At 45.1% G+C, this 19,433-nt stretch overlaps 2 protein-coding genes across 2 annotated transcripts; both read right to left on the bottom strand.

Moving 5' to 3' along the window:
* Positions 1-7,013: 7,013 nt before the first annotated feature.
* LOC136351132 (uncharacterized) lies at positions 7,014-8,294 on the bottom strand. Its single transcript, XM_066306210.1, has 2 exons — positions 7,840-8,294; positions 7,014-7,760 (listed from the first exon to the last, which is right to left on the bottom strand). Exons 1-2 carry the CDS (start codon positions 8,167-8,169, stop codon positions 7,248-7,250), a joined length of 843 nt encoding a protein of 280 aa, XP_066162307.1. The 5' UTR covers positions 8,170-8,294; the 3' UTR covers positions 7,014-7,247.
* A 133-nt stretch (positions 8,295-8,427) lies between these two features.
* On the bottom strand, positions 8,428-10,544 carry LOC107279560 (uncharacterized). Its single transcript, XM_066306211.1, has 4 exons — positions 10,104-10,544; positions 9,454-9,963; positions 9,141-9,366; positions 8,428-9,051 (listed from the first exon to the last, which is right to left on the bottom strand). Exons 2-4 carry the CDS (start codon positions 9,961-9,963, stop codon positions 8,609-8,611), a joined length of 1,179 nt encoding a protein of 392 aa, XP_066162308.1. The 5' UTR covers positions 10,104-10,544; the 3' UTR covers positions 8,428-8,608.
* Positions 10,545-19,433: the final 8,889 nt, after the last annotated feature.

Genomic DNA, 19,433 nt, shown 5'->3' with positions numbered 1-19,433 from the left:
TGCGAAAGAGAGGAAGAAGACGGACCGCCCCGGGTAGTGTGGCGCCGGGCGTCCCTCGCCCAGCGCGACCACCTCCCGGCCGGTGGCAGATTCCGGCATGAATCGGCGCGGCAGCCCGGCCTGCCTCTCGCTCACGATGCGGGAAGGCGGCAGCACGCTACCGTCGAGCGGTGCGGAGCCCCGTGCCATGACGCCGGCGGAGGAGGAGCTTGAGAGCGAGCGAGTGCGGCAAGGGTAGGGCACCGGAAACGAAGAGTTAGAGCACAAGTGGCGAAGGCAAGGGGAAGAGTGGCAAGAGGAAAGAAACGAATCCCTCCCTCGGCGTCTTTACACCCTTGCCAACGCTATGCCCGGCTCCTCGATTCCCGTGCCCACTACCTCGCCCCCTCGTTTCTCGCGCCCACGCCTCCACTAACCCCGCTCGCCCGTTTGCGGCGCACGCGGCAGATGTGCGGCCGTGGCGGTCGAGATGGGGCAGATCGTGCGCGCATTAACTACGCCCGCCAACCGTGAAATGCGCCATCATCATGTCTCCAGGCGAAACGAACCGGCTCGTCCCGATTCGCGCGCTGCTCGAGTAATGTAGCGGTCTTAAAGAGGCCGCTCATTATTGTCGGTCGGTTTTCCCTTGCCGATGCGCGCGATTTGCGACCGCTGGGTTTCTGCCCGCCTGTAGGGACCGACCCCACCTGTCACCGGGCCTAAGGAGTGGCGTCACGCCCGAGCGCTTCCCTCGAGGGGGGTGATCGCCCTGGCGTAACGCCGGGGGCTACTGTCGGTGACATGGGGCCGGGGGTATCGTGACTAGAGGCTTGGGTAGCCGCGGTCACCCACGTGGCCTGACCCCCTCGGGGGGGTCGGGCCCGAAGGTGACGTGGCCACCCCTCCCTCTGTCTCCCCGAGGGGTCGGGCCGTTCCCGTTTCGGCCCCGAGGGCTGGGGCGCCCCGACCCCCTGTGGTTTTGGCGCCACGTGTGTGGGTTAGGTGAGCACAGCGGGTTCACCTAACCGCATTTATAGTAGGTTGGACGAGCGCGCCACGCCGCATTTAATGCGGCGCAGCGCACGCTTATCCGGTCCGTGACCGGTCGCGGGGAGTGACCGGTCACAGACCGGTCAGATCGCGGGTTAGGTGGCAACAGGCGGCCTGTCACACGCCTCGCCCCGTCCCGTCGGAATGATGAAAGCTTCCTGGCTCTCGTCCCTAGCCGGAGCCGGCGTGCCAACTCCAGGAGTTGGTATGTCAGTCCCGGTCAGATCCATTCCAGGCTTCAGTGCAAGTATGGCAAGGAAGTCGCTGGCCATTAAATGAAGGTTGAAATGGGCGTCCACCGGAAAAGCGGGCGAGCGGGGCAGGAGGCGTGTGCTCTGCTTGTCAGAGGTCATTTCCGGCTGTAGACTAGCCCTCATTGTAAAAAGCATGTTTCCCTTCTTAGGCAGCTAGAGGCCCATGTGGTGACCCCTGACCAGATAAAAAGGAGGCCCAGGCCTAAGAAAAGAAAAAAAAGAAAGAAAGAGGAGAAGAGAGGAGGGGAGTTGGGACTCTGGCGAATGGTTTCTAGAGCCTGAACTCTCTCTCGCTCTCGGCTCTCTGGATTCCTTCACTCACAGATCCACCAGAACACAGGAGTAGGGTGTTACGCTTCTCAGCGGCCCGAACCTGTCTACGTCGCCCGTGTCTTGTGCATTTCCTTTCTCGCTGACGTTCCTCAGATCGAGGGCGAAGAACCTCACTTAGCGCCCCCGGCCGAACCGGCAAAGGGGGGCCTGCGCGGTCTCCCGGTGAGGAGCCCCACGCTCCGTCAAAGGGCAAGCGATGATGGCCAAAAATAAAGACAATGCCGCCAAGAAGAAGTACCATCACCACTTGGGGTCAGGCGGATATAGCGTCGCAATGCCGAAGTGAGAGGAGATGGAGGCAAGTTTGATTGAGAGGGGTATCGAACCGGCCATCGCTAAATGGCCGGATCGATCGAAGTTTTGGTACTATGCTCACGGTGGAACGCTTAACCCAGTTGATGGCTCCCTTGTCTTTAGCGATCAGATACGCGAGGCTGCCAGTCGACTAATGGACGTAGTGGTAGCCTCTTCTCAGGGCACATTCCAACCCGACATAGAGAAGGATGAGCTGTCACTCGCCCTACAGACTCCCGAGCATCCAGGACGAACACGAGGGACATGCGTGATTCCGTGGAAGATTGGATTTAAGGAGGACATCCACACGTACAGGAGTCGGATGAGGAGCAAGAGAGATACCGAGGCGAAGATTGCAGATCTTGAGTACAGGGTATCGAGCTACGAGCTCAGCATGCAAGAGGAGGTGGCAAGGAAGGTGGATGAACGTATGGCCGCACATCGGTCCCAGGATTCCCATCCGTACATTCATCCTGCAATGGTCAGCCCATTAGGCAATCGTAGCAGCTGCGCGTCAACGGGGCAGGTCGGATCACAGAGCATGGATGCCATGCAAACCCAGGACGAAACCACCTGCCCCGTTGATGAGATCACGCAGCGGACACCATGTGAGTTGCATATTCCCTTCAAGAACTTATCAATCAAGGTATACTCGTAGTTTGATGATTTTTGACTTGTACATTCCGCAAGTTGCTGCTTAGGTTGATTACTAATAGATAACCTCTCATCACGTGAAGGTGGCGTCGGGAATGGCCATCCCAACGGACCCTTCCGGGACTTACCACTGCAGGCCGATTCCAGCAGGATACTCGAGGGTCGAAGTTGAGCTGGTGGAAGCCGCGTACGAGGACCTCAAGTTGGACTACCCAGGAGGAGACGGTGAGACGCATCTACGAGACACAAGCCATGCCATCATACTATGGCGCAAGCGGTACATCATCCTTCCTGGGCGACAAGCGGCGTCTCGTGCACCATCTCCTCCGGCTCCGCCATCTCCTCCTACACCATCTCCTCCGGTTCCTCCGCCACGTCATCCTGCACCATCTCCTCCGGCTCCTCCGCCACTTCCTGCTGCACCATCTCCTCCGGCTCCTCCACCTCCACCATGTCCGCCTGCACCTCCCAAGACAAGGTCTCGCCAAGCTCCACCGCCTGCCTGCACAAGGGCAACGAAGAAGGCGAAAGTTGACGCCACCAAAAACAAGGAGCCATCGTACGATTGCAGTCAAGAGGAGCTTGATTCTTATGTGGTAGGAGAGGTGAAGAGGCAACTCAAGGCTCAGAGTCCTAAAAAGAAGATACCTATTGACCCGAGCGTGAAGAACTTCTTCAAGGGAATGTCCACAACAAACAAGGAGGCGTTACAGATATCGGACTATGACCGAACACTTCAGAGAGCCTATCACAAGAAGTCCAAACCAGTCCCTCAGCTTGGAGAACAACCAAACCAAGAGGTCGAGCCGTTGGTGACCGGCGAAGATTTTGGCATAACGGAATTCATTTCAGACACCGGTCTAACTGTGGATCAGTTGGTTGGAGGCGCACCAATCCCGAAGGCAGAAGTGGCATACAAGTTTGAACTCGGTAAACCGCTTGTCAAACCTGAACAGCTGCAGTCCCTACCGACACAGATGTACAAATTCCATGAACGGTACATGGAAATGAGCGCCAAGGGTAGAGAGATGTTCGGAGCGAGGATCAGAAACCCCGACTTCTTGCAAGGAGAATATGTTCTCTGGATCCATTTCAAGGATCTCTTCGATCCATACCAGTTGGACGCCCTCGACGTCTCTCTTCTGAGCGCATGGATTTTGTGAGTATCTTTGAGTTCGATTTGTTTCGTTCAATAATTAGCTCCTGGCATATATGTAAGCAATAATACTTTCCTTTCATCATTGTAGAATGGAGATTCAAAGGGCCCGATGGTGGAGGGTCTACGATATTGGGTTCATCGACCCTCGGAAAATCAACACCGAAATGATCGACAAGTACGAGAAAGACACAGACGATAATCTCGTCCATCTCCTAATGCAGCAGCATTTCAAGACGTACATACTACTGCCGTACAACACAGAGTGAGTTTTTATTGTCGTTCGAACAAATTTCGTTCCCATACATATAGCATGTACATTTTCGATCATATATATCTCATCTCACGCATATTCCAGATTCCACTGGGTCCTGTTATTCTTCGACTTGGACGTATGCAGAGTCACTGTGTACGACTCAATGAATAAAGAGGAGAAGATTTTTGACAAGGTCTTCAAACTGATAGTCAGGTAATATAATGCCATCTATTCCAAAGTCGCGGGGAATCTATTGCTATTATGTTGATCTCAGGTAATAATTAATTAATCATAGATTGCAACTGCATATGTAGGGCTTGGGATCGGTTCCGTCAATTGGTCCGCGGGACTTGGAAAGAAAAACTTGGACGGAGGTTTCATTTTCCAGTGAGTACATGCATGATCCAAAATTATATTGAATTGAATCTATAATTACAATTAATATAAAGAGTATATTAAATCTCTCATCGTTTCTCATGTAGTGTGCAAATCAGGACCAGGGAACTAACTTATGCGGCTACTACGTATGCGAGTATGCCCACTGCCTATCAAACCAAATATGCACAACACGAGAGCTCGATGTACGTATACATAAACCATTCAAAATTTCATTGTGTATCGATTTGTTAAGTTGTTTATTAATTTCATATATTGATACGTCATTATTTTTCGAACGATAGCATATTCACATGAGGGATAATCTCCCACACAAAGATTTTATCAAGGCTGTTCAAGAACAACTGATGGGATTCATCAACGAAGAAGTCCTTAATCCCGACGGTGAATTCTACTACGACGGATCGACAATTCATAACGTCGGTCCTTCCTCTCTTGACATAACGCCGGCGTCGAAGTCGTAGCTATAGTTACCGAGCAAATGAATTGTACTATATATGCATGTAATATATATATATATATACATATATATATATATATACATATATATATATATACATATATATATATATACATATATACATATATATATATATACATATATATATATACATATATATATATATAATCAACCATGCAGCAAACAGGGCCATGCAAATAAAAAAAATGGTGCACCGATTTTTAGTCCCGGTTGGTAACACAAACCGGGACTAACGATGGTTTGGCTGGCCACGTGGCTGATCGATCTTTAGTCCCGGTTGGTAACACGAACCGGGACTAAAGATCGATCTTTAGTCCCGGTTATTTCATCCGGGACTAAAGATAGCTATCTTTAATCCCGGATTCGTAGTCCTGGTTAGACAACCGGGACTAAAGGGGGTTACCAACCGGGACTACAAACGGTTTCTCCACCAGTGTACCAAGCATATGCAGGTCTACATTTGTTATTCCATCCGTCCTAAAATATAAGGAGCACACATCTCACCAAAATCACTCATATTTTAAGACGGAGGGAGTATTAATCCATTATTGCATGTACCACTCCAGCCGATCCTATCCGTTAGTTAAGGCGGTATATACGTCTCCGCTAGCTAGCTAGCTAGCTAGTCCCGGTAGGATGGGAACACAGAGTGTGATTCATGTCATCTTCTGTGGTGTTTGATTCTAGGAAACAAATGTTAATTAATTACTGATTTTAATTTTATGTTTTGTGATTAATGATAATGGGGTGGTATTAAATTAGGTGTAGTTATAAGTTCATTCAAAGTATGGTACCTCTCTTAGTTATTAATTATCACACTACGAGGTACTCCCTCCGAAAAAAAATACTTGTTGTTTCAGACCGTGCAAATGATTTGTACCTAGTTTTTTCTTTCTGTTGAAAATGACAGATAAATTCAACCGGAGGGAGTAACTAAGGTAGAGAGAAGTAATATATTACGAGGTATATATATATATACCTCTTAATTAATATTACCTCGGTTAAAAAACTTTATTTTTAATTACCTATCTTACACACACCAATACAAAGCCAAAAGACTAGAATGCTTTCTACTTTTTGAAACTAATTAATACTACCTCTGTTCCAAAAAAACTTTATTTTTAATTACCTATCTCACACACACCAATACAAAGACAAAAGACTAGAATGCTTTCCACTCTTTTAAACTCCAATGCATTTATCTCCTACCTTTTGAAACTTTACTGTATATATATTTGTCTTCCACTTTCTCAAACTCTAATATAATTATTATTCTAAAGTTAAAATCTTTGTGGGACAAATGAATGGGTAAAAGATGAAGTGTTGTTGGGACAGTAGCTATTTATCAAGTAGACATTGTACACAATCCCAAATCACTAGTAATTATGTCTCGGTGTCTATCAGATATCACATTGAATGCTCCCATGCATACACAGTTGTGGTATAATTTGGGTCGAACTGAACTATGTGCCAACTATTTTGCTGTGATTTACTTTCTACTTACTTCATCCATAAATATAAGGATTATGACTTCCTTTATTATAAATATAAATATAAGCATTCTGAAGCATATCTACTTGTTGCCAGGATCAATTACTTATATTTATGGACGGAGCTAGTATCTTTTAATTAGCGGAGATTTTTCCGCATAACCTTTTGCATAATTTTGCACAAGCTGTATTTTCAAATAGAGTAAATTAGGAAAATTACAATCTTAGTATGTGTTTGGTTTGGGGATGGGATGGGATGGGTTGGTTCCATCCCTGTTTTTTGGAATGGGATGGTTCTGTTTTTTTGTTTGGTTGAAGGGATAGAACGAACCCTGTTTTTAGTTTGGTTTGAGGGATATGATGGGTTGGAATGATCCTATCTTTTGTTTGGATGGAGGGATGAACATGGGATGCTTGGATACAATTACCTCCACACATTAGTTGGTGAGGTTACCTCTCATAGTCTACAAACTACAAAATAATATTTCTACATGATGACCACACTATATAAAAAATTAAAATACCCTCCATATCACTATTTTTGAAAATAAGCTCCAGCAACTTCATTTCAGCATATTGGACAAGCTACAGAATAATGACAAGCTACCCAATAATGAACAATACTAGCAGTTCCATAATCAACCCCTCAAAAAACAATCACACATAATTAGCTCACATCTGATCCCATTTCAACCCATACATAGAGTCCAAGCCAAACATAATAAGAAGTTTCAAGTCGTGCACATAATAGCAAATTAAGGTCTTACACATAATAGCAAATTTAAGTCTTGCACCTAAGAATTCTCGGCCTTAAACATATTGGCAGTACAAAGTCATACATGATCATGGGCCCACCGGCAACACATAATACCAAAAGAACTACCCAACTCATCTAACAACGCTACATTGATCCAGGAAACTTCTCATTAATGAACAAGTGGACCCAATGTATCTTGTTTTCGAAAGGAAGTCCATCAAAAGCTCTAGCAATATGAGGGTTGGCAACCAAATGAGCATAGTAAACAGATACATGGATCTCCTCAAACCCAGGAAGGCTTTTCAAGGTTTGAAATAAACCATCTGGCAGTTTATTGTCTGGCTCAGCGACCTTTAGTATAGCAGAAGCTAACTTGTCACCAACACTGGTGAATGCACCAATCAGCCCATCATCTTCAATTTCTTGTGTTCTGGCTTTCTTTGGCTTGCTTGCAGATGATGCCTCCGCACGATCATCAGTAGTGGCAGGGCCATCATTTTCCTCTTCATCATTTTCAGTTTGGACATCCTCTGTTCCTAGGACTGAACTTGAGTCCTTTGCATACTTTCCCGTAGCCATGGTGCTACCAAATATTGTAAGCATCTCACCATAGTGTGCAAGAGGTTTGTTAAAATAATCAGCATCAGCCTTGTGATCCTTCGGTGAAACAAAATTTTTTTTAAGTAAATGCAATAAAACAAATGAATGGAATAAAGCACTAGGTCAAGACATTTACCTCAATATAGCCATTGTAGTGCTCATCATCAAGAGTAATGATGAAATTTTTCTCATCCCAACCAGCGGCACTCACTTTCCTAAGCCTATTTATCTTTGTAAACTTTCTTTGCCATGTCTTCAAATGATTCTTAATTTGCTCACCCGTGAGAGTGCTGTTAAACCTTTCATTCACAGCCCTAGCACATGCATATAGATGCACTGCCTTGAAGCCAGATGAGGTCCTTGTGCCTCCGGCCACAAGATTGGCAAGGTGTTTGAGCATGAAAGATGACATAGCTGAGGTCCATGAAGCATGGGTGCTTCCTCCCTTGCCACTATTGTTGTCCATTTTCTACCTGCTGTCAAATGAACCAGAAAATATCCATTTAGCAATATGTAAACCTAGAAAGTGTCCATTCAGCAATATAGTAAACAGAAATTGACCATTCACCAATATAGTAAACAGAAATTGTCCATTCAGCAATATAGTAAACAGAAATTGTCCATTCAGCAATATGTTAACCCAGAAATTCACCATTCAGCAATAAATCAACCCAAAAAAATTCAGCATTCAACTATCAACCAATGAAATGACCATTCAACAATATGTCAACCAACTCAGCATTCATCAAACCATAATTCAGCATACAACAATAGATTTATCCATACAAATGCAATTTAGCAAATGGACTACAACAAGCTGTCCATACAAATGAAATACATAAAAATGTTCATTGACTAATGAAATATTGTAAATAAGGTAGAAATACAAGTAGCCCAGCTACATATTACATTCCATGATGGCTATTACGGTCAGCCCACATCTGATCAGCTAAGCCCTGCCTGAACTGAACCATCAATGCATGGTCATTTGCTTGGCCGGTTAACGATTCATCAATGTCCTCACTTGACCAATCAGGCGGAGCTATAAGCTCATCAATTCCGTCATTTACGACCCAATTATGAATAATACAACAAGCTACAACAATATCTACTTGAGTTCGAAATGGGAAGAATGGAGTGGCATCATCAAGCACTTTGAACCTCCTCTTTAGTGACCCAAATGCACGTTCAACCGTCACACGGAGGGATGAGTGTCTAAGGTTGAACAACTCCTTCTCATTTTGTACCGGATTATTCCCCCATTCATTTAGATGGTACCGAACAGCACGAAAAGGAGGCAAGAATCCTTGTTTGGCTCCATATCCAGCATCAACTAGATAGTATTTGCTTATTATATGATCGACAAGTTGGTCACATTCCTAAATATCAACATTTGTCATGGATAATTTGATAAACTATTACCTTGTAATCTATTACCTTGTGGGACACGGAGGCCATTTTCACGTTCCAAAGCATCTCTTAAAACTACAGCATCATGTGCTGTCCCCTCCCAACCAGCCAAGACATAAGTAAACCGAAGATCAAAATCTACGGCTGCCATTACATTTTGAGTGGCATGGGACTTCCTACCACGAAAAGAAGACTCCACATTCTTACGAACCGAGGCTCTAATATGTGTGCCATCAATAGCTCCAATACAATCCTATTTTGTGTTCAACAACATTAAAAATTAGGGACCATATATCAATGTTCACATAAAGATAAATTTAGATAGGGATGAATCTCAGACCTTAAAGTAAGGATCCCATCTAGGGTTTCCTGCTATTTTAGTTGGAGTGTCCAATGAGGGGGGCCTGATTAGTTCATCTCGTAGCTCACCGATTGCATGAAGGACTTTGTTGAAATAACGGCTAACTGTTTCTCCAGACCTATCAAAATTAGTACGAACTAATCTATTTCTAAGGTTATGCCCCACTGTATGCAAAAACATAGCCACTTGTTCCTCAATACACATGTGAATGGTATCTTCAAGTAAACCACGATCCCTAAAAAGCTTACAAAAACGAAAGAAACTTGCCCTTCTAAGTCTAAGCATGTTGATACAAGTTGTATCGTTCCACCAAATTTTCGTTTCTAGGTACTCAATTCTTTTTCTATCCCTTTCAACCATTGGGCCATATCTAATACCTTCTCTCCTTGAACACCTCTTTCTTTTTCTAGACCTAATAATCATGGCCATCATCGACAACAATAAATTTGTAGCTGCAATACAAACTAAAAGCTTGGTCCTCTTGTCCATCTACAATACAACAAAAAAAAACACATGGACAACATCTACTGTCAAGCAATTGATAAAGGGATTTCACACATTCTTCAACAAAAACAGATATGCACAGATCTGAAAATGAAATCCTCATCCAAGGTTTAGGGTCTTTTTACCGTGGAGATTGGGAACCCCGATCTGCAGTTGGTGGCTACGAACACTTCGAATCGAAGGTGATGAGGTCCAGCGCCGCCGTGTCCTGCTCGCGCGCCGGCTTGAGCTCCTGAGAGCGTCGCCGTGCCCCTGCTCGCGCGAGCGCCGCTGCAGCCGCGCGCGCCTCCGCAGCCCACGCCCGCGGCGCTGCTGCAGCCGCGCACCGCGCCGCCTCACCGCAGTCCGACCCGCGCCGCCTAACCGCAGCCCCTGCTCGCGCGCCGGCTCGAGCTCCCGCTAGCGCCGCTGCAGCCGCGCGCGCCTCCGCAGCCCACGCCCGCGCCGCCACAGCCGCGACCCGCCGCCGCCTTGCCCCTGTGCGCCGGCTCACCCAGGCCAAGCACGCGCCGCCGCCACCCTTGCAAACCCTAGGAAGGAATAGACAGAGAAGAGATAAGAAGAAGGGGAAAAAAAGAGAGGTGAAGCGCTTCTGCTCTTACCGCGCGCGTGTCGCGAGTCACGGGTGCGAGGTGGGATCGTTTCGTCTACCACTTTTTTCCGGATGGGGTTGTCCCGAATATTGAAGGAATATTCTCTTTTGGAACCATCCTATCCCTCCTAGTCCCTCAACCAAACAGCCATAAAAATGGGATGATCCCATCCCATCCCGGGATATCCTCCCAACCAAACACATGCTTAGAGACAAGTAAGAACTGTGGGATATGGACCCACATGTCAAGTGCACGTGAGATGGTATTTGTCAACTCCATATTTTTTGCGCTTGAACCAAGCAAATTAGCCCCTTTTTTAAAAAAATGGAATTGGATTTGGTATATAATTCTTAACTTTCCAGCAATTTTCATATATAGATTCAATTGTTGTATCAATATGCAACGTTATAATCCACTACCTACATCCCAAAAGAAGTTCATTTTTGGGTTTCTATGCCCAACATTTGATCATCCTTCTTATTTCAAAAAATTATTAAAAAAATAAAAAAATAAATCACACATAGAGTACTATCCATACTTTATAATCTAATAACAATAAAAATATTAATCATAATTTTTTTAAAATAAGACGAAGAGTCAAACATTGTTTCTAGAAACCGAACACAAACTTTTTATTGGACGGAGGCAGTAGAGTTTCTGTAATAATATAGAGATTTGAACCTATCATAATTTAATGGTGTAAATCTTTCACTCTTTCTTCAACTCATTGCCTTGGTAATTATTTCTGGACCACCAAATTAAAATGAACATGAGCTCTCTCGACCACTTCAAGCTTGGTAGAAGATATTTAACAATTTATATACTAGTAGCTAGAATATGGCTGTTACTTACTCGACCCAACTCATTGATGACCAATCTGAACTCTCTTCGCTTTACTTTCTTGCATGATTTGCCTGTAATTAATCTTCCTTTAATGATGTTATATATACAATTCCCTTACCTAAAGATCGATATCTGTTAACTACAACATTTCGTTGGCTAAGCTTAGCTTATCCATGCATGGGGAACGTTTGCATCCCATCACATGATCGCATGTGCGTCGACGGCCTATTGTATATCGATACACCCGTCTATATCCATTGAACTGGTCCGATCGATATACTGTAATTCACTACTCATCAGCATCTTATATGTGGTTTGTTCCAGATAGTTTCCAATACATAAATTTGCGTGCAGCAGCAGCAGCTGCCGTGCAGTACAATATATTATTCGGTTTTGTTTTCTAGTATATAGACAGTGTTTAGTTCCCTTCAAATTTCTAAAAATTCTGTCACATTAAATGTTTAGATATATACAAGGAGCATTAAATGTGGACGGAAAAAACCAATTGCACAGTTTGCATGTAAATTGCGAGACGAATTTTTTGATCCTAATTACGCCATGATTTGACAATGTGATGCTACAGTAAATATTTGCTAATGACAGATTAATTAGGCTTAATAAATTTGTCTCGTGGTTTACAGGTGGAATCTGTAATTTGTTTTGTTATTAGTCTACGTTTAATACTTTAAATGTGTGTTCGTATACTTAAAAATATTTATATAAGACATAAAACTCATAATTACGCTTAAAACGAAATGGAGGGAGTACCCAGATAGGCGGCTTAACTGACCATTTGGACTACAACATGTGTATGCATATCTAACATTACTTATGTAGCTATGTCTACCTACAACGTATCATTGCCTACGTCCATATATGCATCGCTTGGTGATGGTTATTTTTGGTATGTAGCTGAGGAGCACCTGATGGTGACAAGGAGATGTGTGTAAACTGTAAAAAGAAGAAGAATCTGGAGATCCATCGAGTTCTGGAATCTGGCAAGCTTTGCTAATAACTTGCGCTGCCGACAAGGATTTGTACATATGCACGATCCAATCCCAACTAAACAGATACGGCCGGCCTGCGCCGTACAAGATCGACATCATCCTTCCTTCACCGGTTTCCACCCGACATCTATACATCCAAAGTGCGCAGCAGTGGTGCCAGCAACGTCATCAAGTTCGGACGACTAATTAATAGTCACTAGAACAGGATCGGTTATCTCTAATGGGCTTAAAGCATCATCTCCTTCGGGCTGGGCCCCCGTCACTAAGCAAAGATCAGTGATGTGAGAAAATATCTCAATCGGGCATCCGGCCGTCACGGATGACACATCTCAATCGGGCCAACACAAAAGCCCGTTACGGATGACTCTCATCTCTAACGGGCCTAGATTATAGCCCGTCACGGATGAATATAATTCAAAAAAAAGTTTTTTTTTAGCCTCAGGACTTCGCCCTCACTCGTGTGCCTTCCCGGTCGGTCACCCATCCGGACTCATGTGCGCTCGGGAAGAATTTCACGATTGGTCACCCATCCCGAAATTGCTCTAGGCCAAGCACGCTTAATCTCATAGATATTTGGAGATTGGCTTCCGAGAAAGAAATTGCAATTTGTTGGTATGACTATTCTATTAATCCTATTAAACCCTAGGCCAGAATGTCATACCCTAGCATCCCCTATTCATATACATTCATTCACATAGACAACTATCAATATATTTAACACAACCACGTTCACATAACATCTATTTTGTTCACATATTTAACCAGCAAAACCGAGTTAATTGGATCAAATATGTATTTAGCAAGTATTATCATAAGGAGGAGGCAAATCAGACTTTTAGGAAAAAATGAATTTCGAATTGAATTTTATGATACTAAATGAACTCATATGAAAAATCTGTCAAAAACAAAGTTGTAGGACTTATTGAGATCTACTAATTTTATTTTGATCATTTCTCTATCCGGGTTTTATTGAACTATATAAAATTTGAATTTTAAAATATAAATTCAAATATTTTTTTCAGGTAGTAAATGATTTCAAATGGAAAAATTGTCAACAAAAAAGTTGTATAACTCATCAAGTTCTATAACTTTTACTTTGGTCTTTTTTCTATATAACATTTTTTGAACAATTTGAATTTGAATTTAAAAATATAACAATTTCAAACAATATTTTCAAATACTAAATGATTTCAACTGAAAAAGTCAACAATAACAAAGTTGTATAACTCAACAATATCTATAACTTTTATTTTGTTCATTTTTCTATACAACATTTTTTGAACAGTTTGAATTTGAATTTAAAAACATCACAACTTCAAACAACATTTTCAAATACTAAATGATTTCAACTAAAAAGTCATCAACAACAAAGTTGTATAACTCATCAAAATCTATAACTTTTATTTTGGTCATTTCTTCATCCGATAAAGTGATAGTAACATTGTTCACAAAATTCATATATCTCTCATCTGGTTTATAAATCATAACACAGATATGTAAAATTTGTGAATAATATTACTAACACTTTATCGGATGAATAAATGACAAGCATAAAAGTTATAGATCTTGGTGAGTTATATAACTTTGTTGTTGATGACTTTTTTTAGTTGAAATCATTTAGTATTTGAAAATGTTGTTTGAAGTTGACATATTTTCAAATTCAAATTCAAGCTGTTCAAAAAAAGTTATATAGAAAAATGATTAAAATAAAAGTTATAGATTTTGATGAGTTATACAACTTTCTTGTTGATGACTTTTTTTAGTTTGAATCATTTAGTATTTGAAAATGTTGTTTTGAAGTTGTCATATTTTCAAATTCAAATTCAAACTGTTCAAAAAAGTTATATAGAAAAATGACCAAAATAAAAGTTGTAAATCTTGGTAAATTATACAACTTTATTGTTGATAATTTTTCCATTTGAAATCATTTAGTATTTAAAAATATTGTTTGAAGTTGTCATATTTTCAAATTTAAATTCAAACAGTTTACAAAAAGTTATATTGAAAAATGACCAAAATAAAAGTTGTAAATATTTATGAGTTATACAACTTTGTTGTTGACAATTTTTCCATTTGAAATCATTTACTATCTGAAAAAATATTTTGAATAATAAAATGAATTATTATACTGCAGTTAATTATTTTGCTACAGGTCAACTCACAAATATAAACATTTTTCATATGACAAATGGAAAGAAAATACTAAGTCATCTCAATCGGGCATTAGTATAGAGCCCATCATGGATGAGTCATCTGTGACGGGTCTAGTTGTTACCGATTGAGATATGGTCGCACAGACATGTTAGATGGGCATAAAACTCAGGCCCACCACGGATGACACCTATCAGTGACGGACCATAGTTTAAAGCCCGATTGAGATGTTATCTCAATCGGGCCCTGTCACACCCCAATCTGGCACCGCCGTACAACGTCACCTGATAGGAACGTGTCGTAGGAAAAACGGCGCGAACCGCTTCCTACGAAACCGCGATCACAGTACCAGTCTCAGGACATAGCGCTGGTATCCATGGTGACAAATATGAATCATAGCAATCCTTAAAATAAATAGAGGACTTATTTACCTTAACTTAGGTTGCAGCTCAGAACAGCCTGAGAATACAACCGACGACGCGGACGAGGAAACACCAATAGCAGCAACAGCAGCGGAACCAACGATCTAACACCCAACACCACAGGCGACGGCTGGGAACCAGGACGAAACCTTATTCTTCTCTTCAAGACGGAGGAACTATATATATATTTATTTATATAGAGCAAGGGTGAGTACTTTCGTACTCAACAAGTCATGGGAATTATGTGTTTAATGCAGGCTTCAAAGGAAAGGCTGCTTGTTTTCACAATTGATTTTAGTTAAACTCTTTTTTTTAAAACAACTGAGTGCTTCTCGAACGACACGGATGAGACAGTGCGTCTCGTCCAGTCGGAGTATGTGCAATGTATCAGTCTTTGAATTGCTTCAAGGTTGGCACCCGGCCAACAACTTTCAAACGGCCACCCGGGCCTAGCTGATCCCATCAGCCGCAGATTTTCCAAACATCGATCCCATTCCGCAACAGCAATTTCACAAAGTAGTAGTCAAACAAAACTACGCTAGGAATCACCTCACATCCGCCCATGACCGTGGGCACGGCTGTTCGAGCAGTTTAATAACCTCTGCAGAAGGGGTACACTTTACCCACACAACGTTACTAGCCTTGGTCACCTAGCCCGTGTGGATCAGACACGTCTGGTGACTTGGGAATTTCACGACAAGGCATTTCGAAAGCCGACACAGCTTCACCATATGCCAACGAGAGGGGTCCCAGACCGACATCAGGTTAGGTCCCAGACCATACTGTGCCAGGAAGCCCGGGTGTTCTCTCCGGCACCACCCCGTTGAATCCACATGTCTCTTGGCATCATGGTTCCCCCGATTAGCTAATTACTCAGCTAGGGGTGTCCCATTCCACCCATGTGGTCGCACTTGCCTTATGTTCGGATGAAATTCCAAGGAAACGGTCCTTGAGTGCAAGAGTGGGAAACCGTACTCCCGGTACATCCCCCGGTCCGCGATTTTGGAAATTCATTTTAGTTCGCAAGCACCGACCCAGGTGTCGAGATTTCCATGTCTTTTATAAAACCCTAAGTTTTACCCATCGTTGGATGTTTTAAATTTGAGGGGAGGTGTTCCGATGCGCATGCCTGTAGGCCCGTGCATCGAAGCACAACAGTTGACAAAGGTGGTTTAAGTGTTCAATATTTCAAGGAGGGTAATTGCAACAATTAGGATTGGGGCCGGCAGGCTATCTCGCAAGCCGCGGCCGAAATACTTGTGTTAAACCTATTCATGCAATATTTGCGGAAAAGAAATACTTAGATTTAAATTATAGGTGCAAGATGATCAAAGGTGACTTGCCTTGCTCAAGGTCTTCACTGAGCTTCACGACTCTTCGAGAAATCCACGATCGACGAAAATCCGGTAACCGCGACTATACACAAACAATCAAAAACCTAAACAAGGACCAAAAGAGAAATCCTATTTAGGCTAATTAATAGTGCCATTAAATAGATCTCAATTTTAGAGAAAAACTGGAAGTTGAACGGGGGCGATCGGACGAACGGATCGAGAGATATGAATTTTGGAAGTTTAAGTGGAATTTCTGGGCGAAGGAAGATATTTGTCAAACAAGGGAAAATTGATTTATGAAACTTATAGAAATAATATTCTCAAGAATATTATTGATTGTCACTTACGTGCAGGGTCAAAGGAAATGATTTATGGAATTTTGGAATAAGGAATTGATTTATGGAATAGGGGGAAAATGATTTATTAAATCCCTTGGAAAAGAAAAGGAAAGAGGGATGTCATTTAGACTTCCTTCGGGCGGCTAGGGCGCGGCCCGAAGGCTATTGCGGCTCAGCCGAACCAAATGGGCCGGCGCGGACGCGAGGAGGCGGCCCATTAGGGGCGCGCGGGAGAGAGGGAGCGGTCCGGTGGACCAAGTTCACCTCACGGGGTCCCGGGTGGGGCCCGCATGGCGGCGGCCTGGTTCACGGTGAGGGAGGCGCACGCGGGGACGGCGCTGGGGTTTGGGAGGGGGAGCGGTGCACGGCGCGGTGCACGGAGGACTAGGAGGCGACGGGCCCACGCAGCCTCACGGCTAGCGGTGGACCGTGCGCGCGAGCGGGGGACGGAGGGAGCGGCTGACCAGGGTTAGCTTGACCCGGTCCGGCCGAGCTAGCGCCGACGTGGCGCCTTCGTGGCAGCCACGCAGGCCAGCGGGAGGAGGAAGAAGGGGGATGCCGAGATGGACAGCGGACGGCAGCGACATTCACCGGGGCAGCACACGGGGATTCAAGGGAGGGTGAGGGCACCGGAGTGATGGGAGGGACAAGAGGGAGCGAATCACCGGCCGGATTCACCGGAGGGAGGCCGGCGGCGACGAATCCCGGCGGCGCATGCCGGCGGCGAGCAAAGAGGGGAAACGGCGGCGGTAGACGAGAGGTCGATTCAAGACGGTGGGAGCATCCATGGGAGTTGGGGAACCCGTTTCCGGCGCCGGATGGGGTGGAGCGGCACCGTGGAGGGCCGGCGACGACGGCAGCCTCCGGGAGCGGGCGGCAATGGCGGCGAGGCCATGCCAAGCGGCGGCGGCGCTTGGGGCGGCTTCTACGAACTACCGGAAGGCTAGCCGAGCTACCACGTGAGCTAGGGAGGGAGAGGGCGAGCGAGGAAGGGGAACGGGAGGGAGGCACTACCGAGCCGGAACAGGCGTGGTGTCGAGCGGCCGACGGCGCGGGAGCGAGCTCTCCGTTCTCGGGCCGGGAAAGAGGAAGGAGGAGGGTGCCCGGAGTCCCGTGTCACGCGTCCTCGCACGCACCGGCCTCTCCGGTGCTTGGCAGCGGACGGCGACGGCGAGAGCAGAGGAAAGGCGACAATGGCGCGGTTGTAGCGACGAGAGAAACGAGAGAGATTGGGATAGGGAGGGGGACTCGGCTTGGGTTTTATAGCACAGGGAAGGCGGTTTGGGGGAGGAACCGACCTTGGACGAGGCGGTCAAGGGGCTAGCTGGCGGGTGGTCACGGGCGCAGAGGAGGTGACGGTGGCGATGGAAGGGAAAAAGCAAAAAGGGGGATGGAAAGGAGCTCGGTCCCTTGCCTGTTTGGGCGAGCAGAGGGAGGTGGGAGAGCACGTGAGAGAGGGGAGCCGAGGCCCTGCCTCCACGTCTTGGACACACGCGCACAGCGGCGTAGAGGTGGGGCGACGACAGAGTGGGCACGGGTGGCTGCTCGGCGCAGGTGGGCCAGGGCGGACGGCGACCGAGGACGGTCGGCCACCACGGCGGGAGCGCGCGCGGGAACGAGCGAAGGCGGTGGCGGTTTGAGCGATGCCGGCGGGAAATCGGCGTCGGCGCGTGAGAGAGAGAAAGCATCGAGAGAGAGAAAGAACGAGAGAGCGAGAGAGCTCTCTCTCGGCTCGGCTCGGCGCGTGCAACGCACGTGTGAGGTTGAGGGAGGAGATGGGCCAAGGGAGGAAGAATCGGCCCAACGACCAAGAGGGAGGCAAAATAGACTTTTGCAGAGAGATGATTTGGAAGGGATTTGGATTTGGAATTGAATTCCGAATTTGATTACTTGGACTCATGGAAATAGGGAGGAGTCAAGGAATGGATTCAAGGTGAACTTGGATATTTGTGGAATCGGGACAAGTATTTGGCGAGGATTCAAAGGAGGCGATTGAATTTCAGGATTTGATTTCGGAAACTTGAATCGGGTTTGGAAACTTGAGGTGGAGGATTTTGATGGCGATGAGAGGGAACAACGATGGAGATTGAATTGAGATCCATGGCACGACTTAGACTCTCACATAAAGAACGAAATTTTCGCATATAGGATTTTGGCGAATTAGTTTTTAACGACTCACGAAAAGCGGAGCGTTACAGGCCCCAAGTTGATGCCCGTCACGGATGATGGATAGCGAAGATGTTGACGGAGCCCAGCGGGCCGCCCGACCTGTCGGGGAGCTGTCTCCGCAGCTGCAAGTACGGCCATGCTGAGCAACGCTCTATCCGCGTACACAATAACCACACAGCCATATATCCTAGCTACGTTCACCCTTTCTCATCGATCCCTTCTTCCACACTGCTCTCCTCATGTGTACAATTCTTTTTATAAATCATGGGTGATGAATAATTGGTAAAAGCAATTATTATTCAGACTAATATAAATTAAGTTAAGAAGAACTTGTTTTCAAAATATGTTTTTCTTGTCTTTGATGCATAGGTGAAGATATGAGTACTTGATCATGGTGATCAAGCAACGAGGGACCGAGACTAGGATTGATGGAGTTTTCACAGGATGGTTATGCTCTAGCTTGATGCACAGAGATGATGGATGATATGGAACGTGGATGTTCTAAGTAATTGGGTCCGTGGTTGTTCAGACGACGTGATGGGAGTGGACCGGTTAGGCCTTGTTCAGACATGATGGGTGTTTATACTTCAGATGAAGT

Source organism: Oryza sativa, chromosome 12, assembly GCF_034140825.1.
Source record: "Oryza sativa Japonica Group chromosome 12, ASM3414082v1".
Classification (NCBI taxonomy): Eukaryota; Viridiplantae; Streptophyta; class Magnoliopsida; order Poales; family Poaceae; genus Oryza; species Oryza sativa.
Note: the sequence above shows the minus strand (reverse complement) of the source record. Positions and strands in the feature narration are given on the sequence as shown.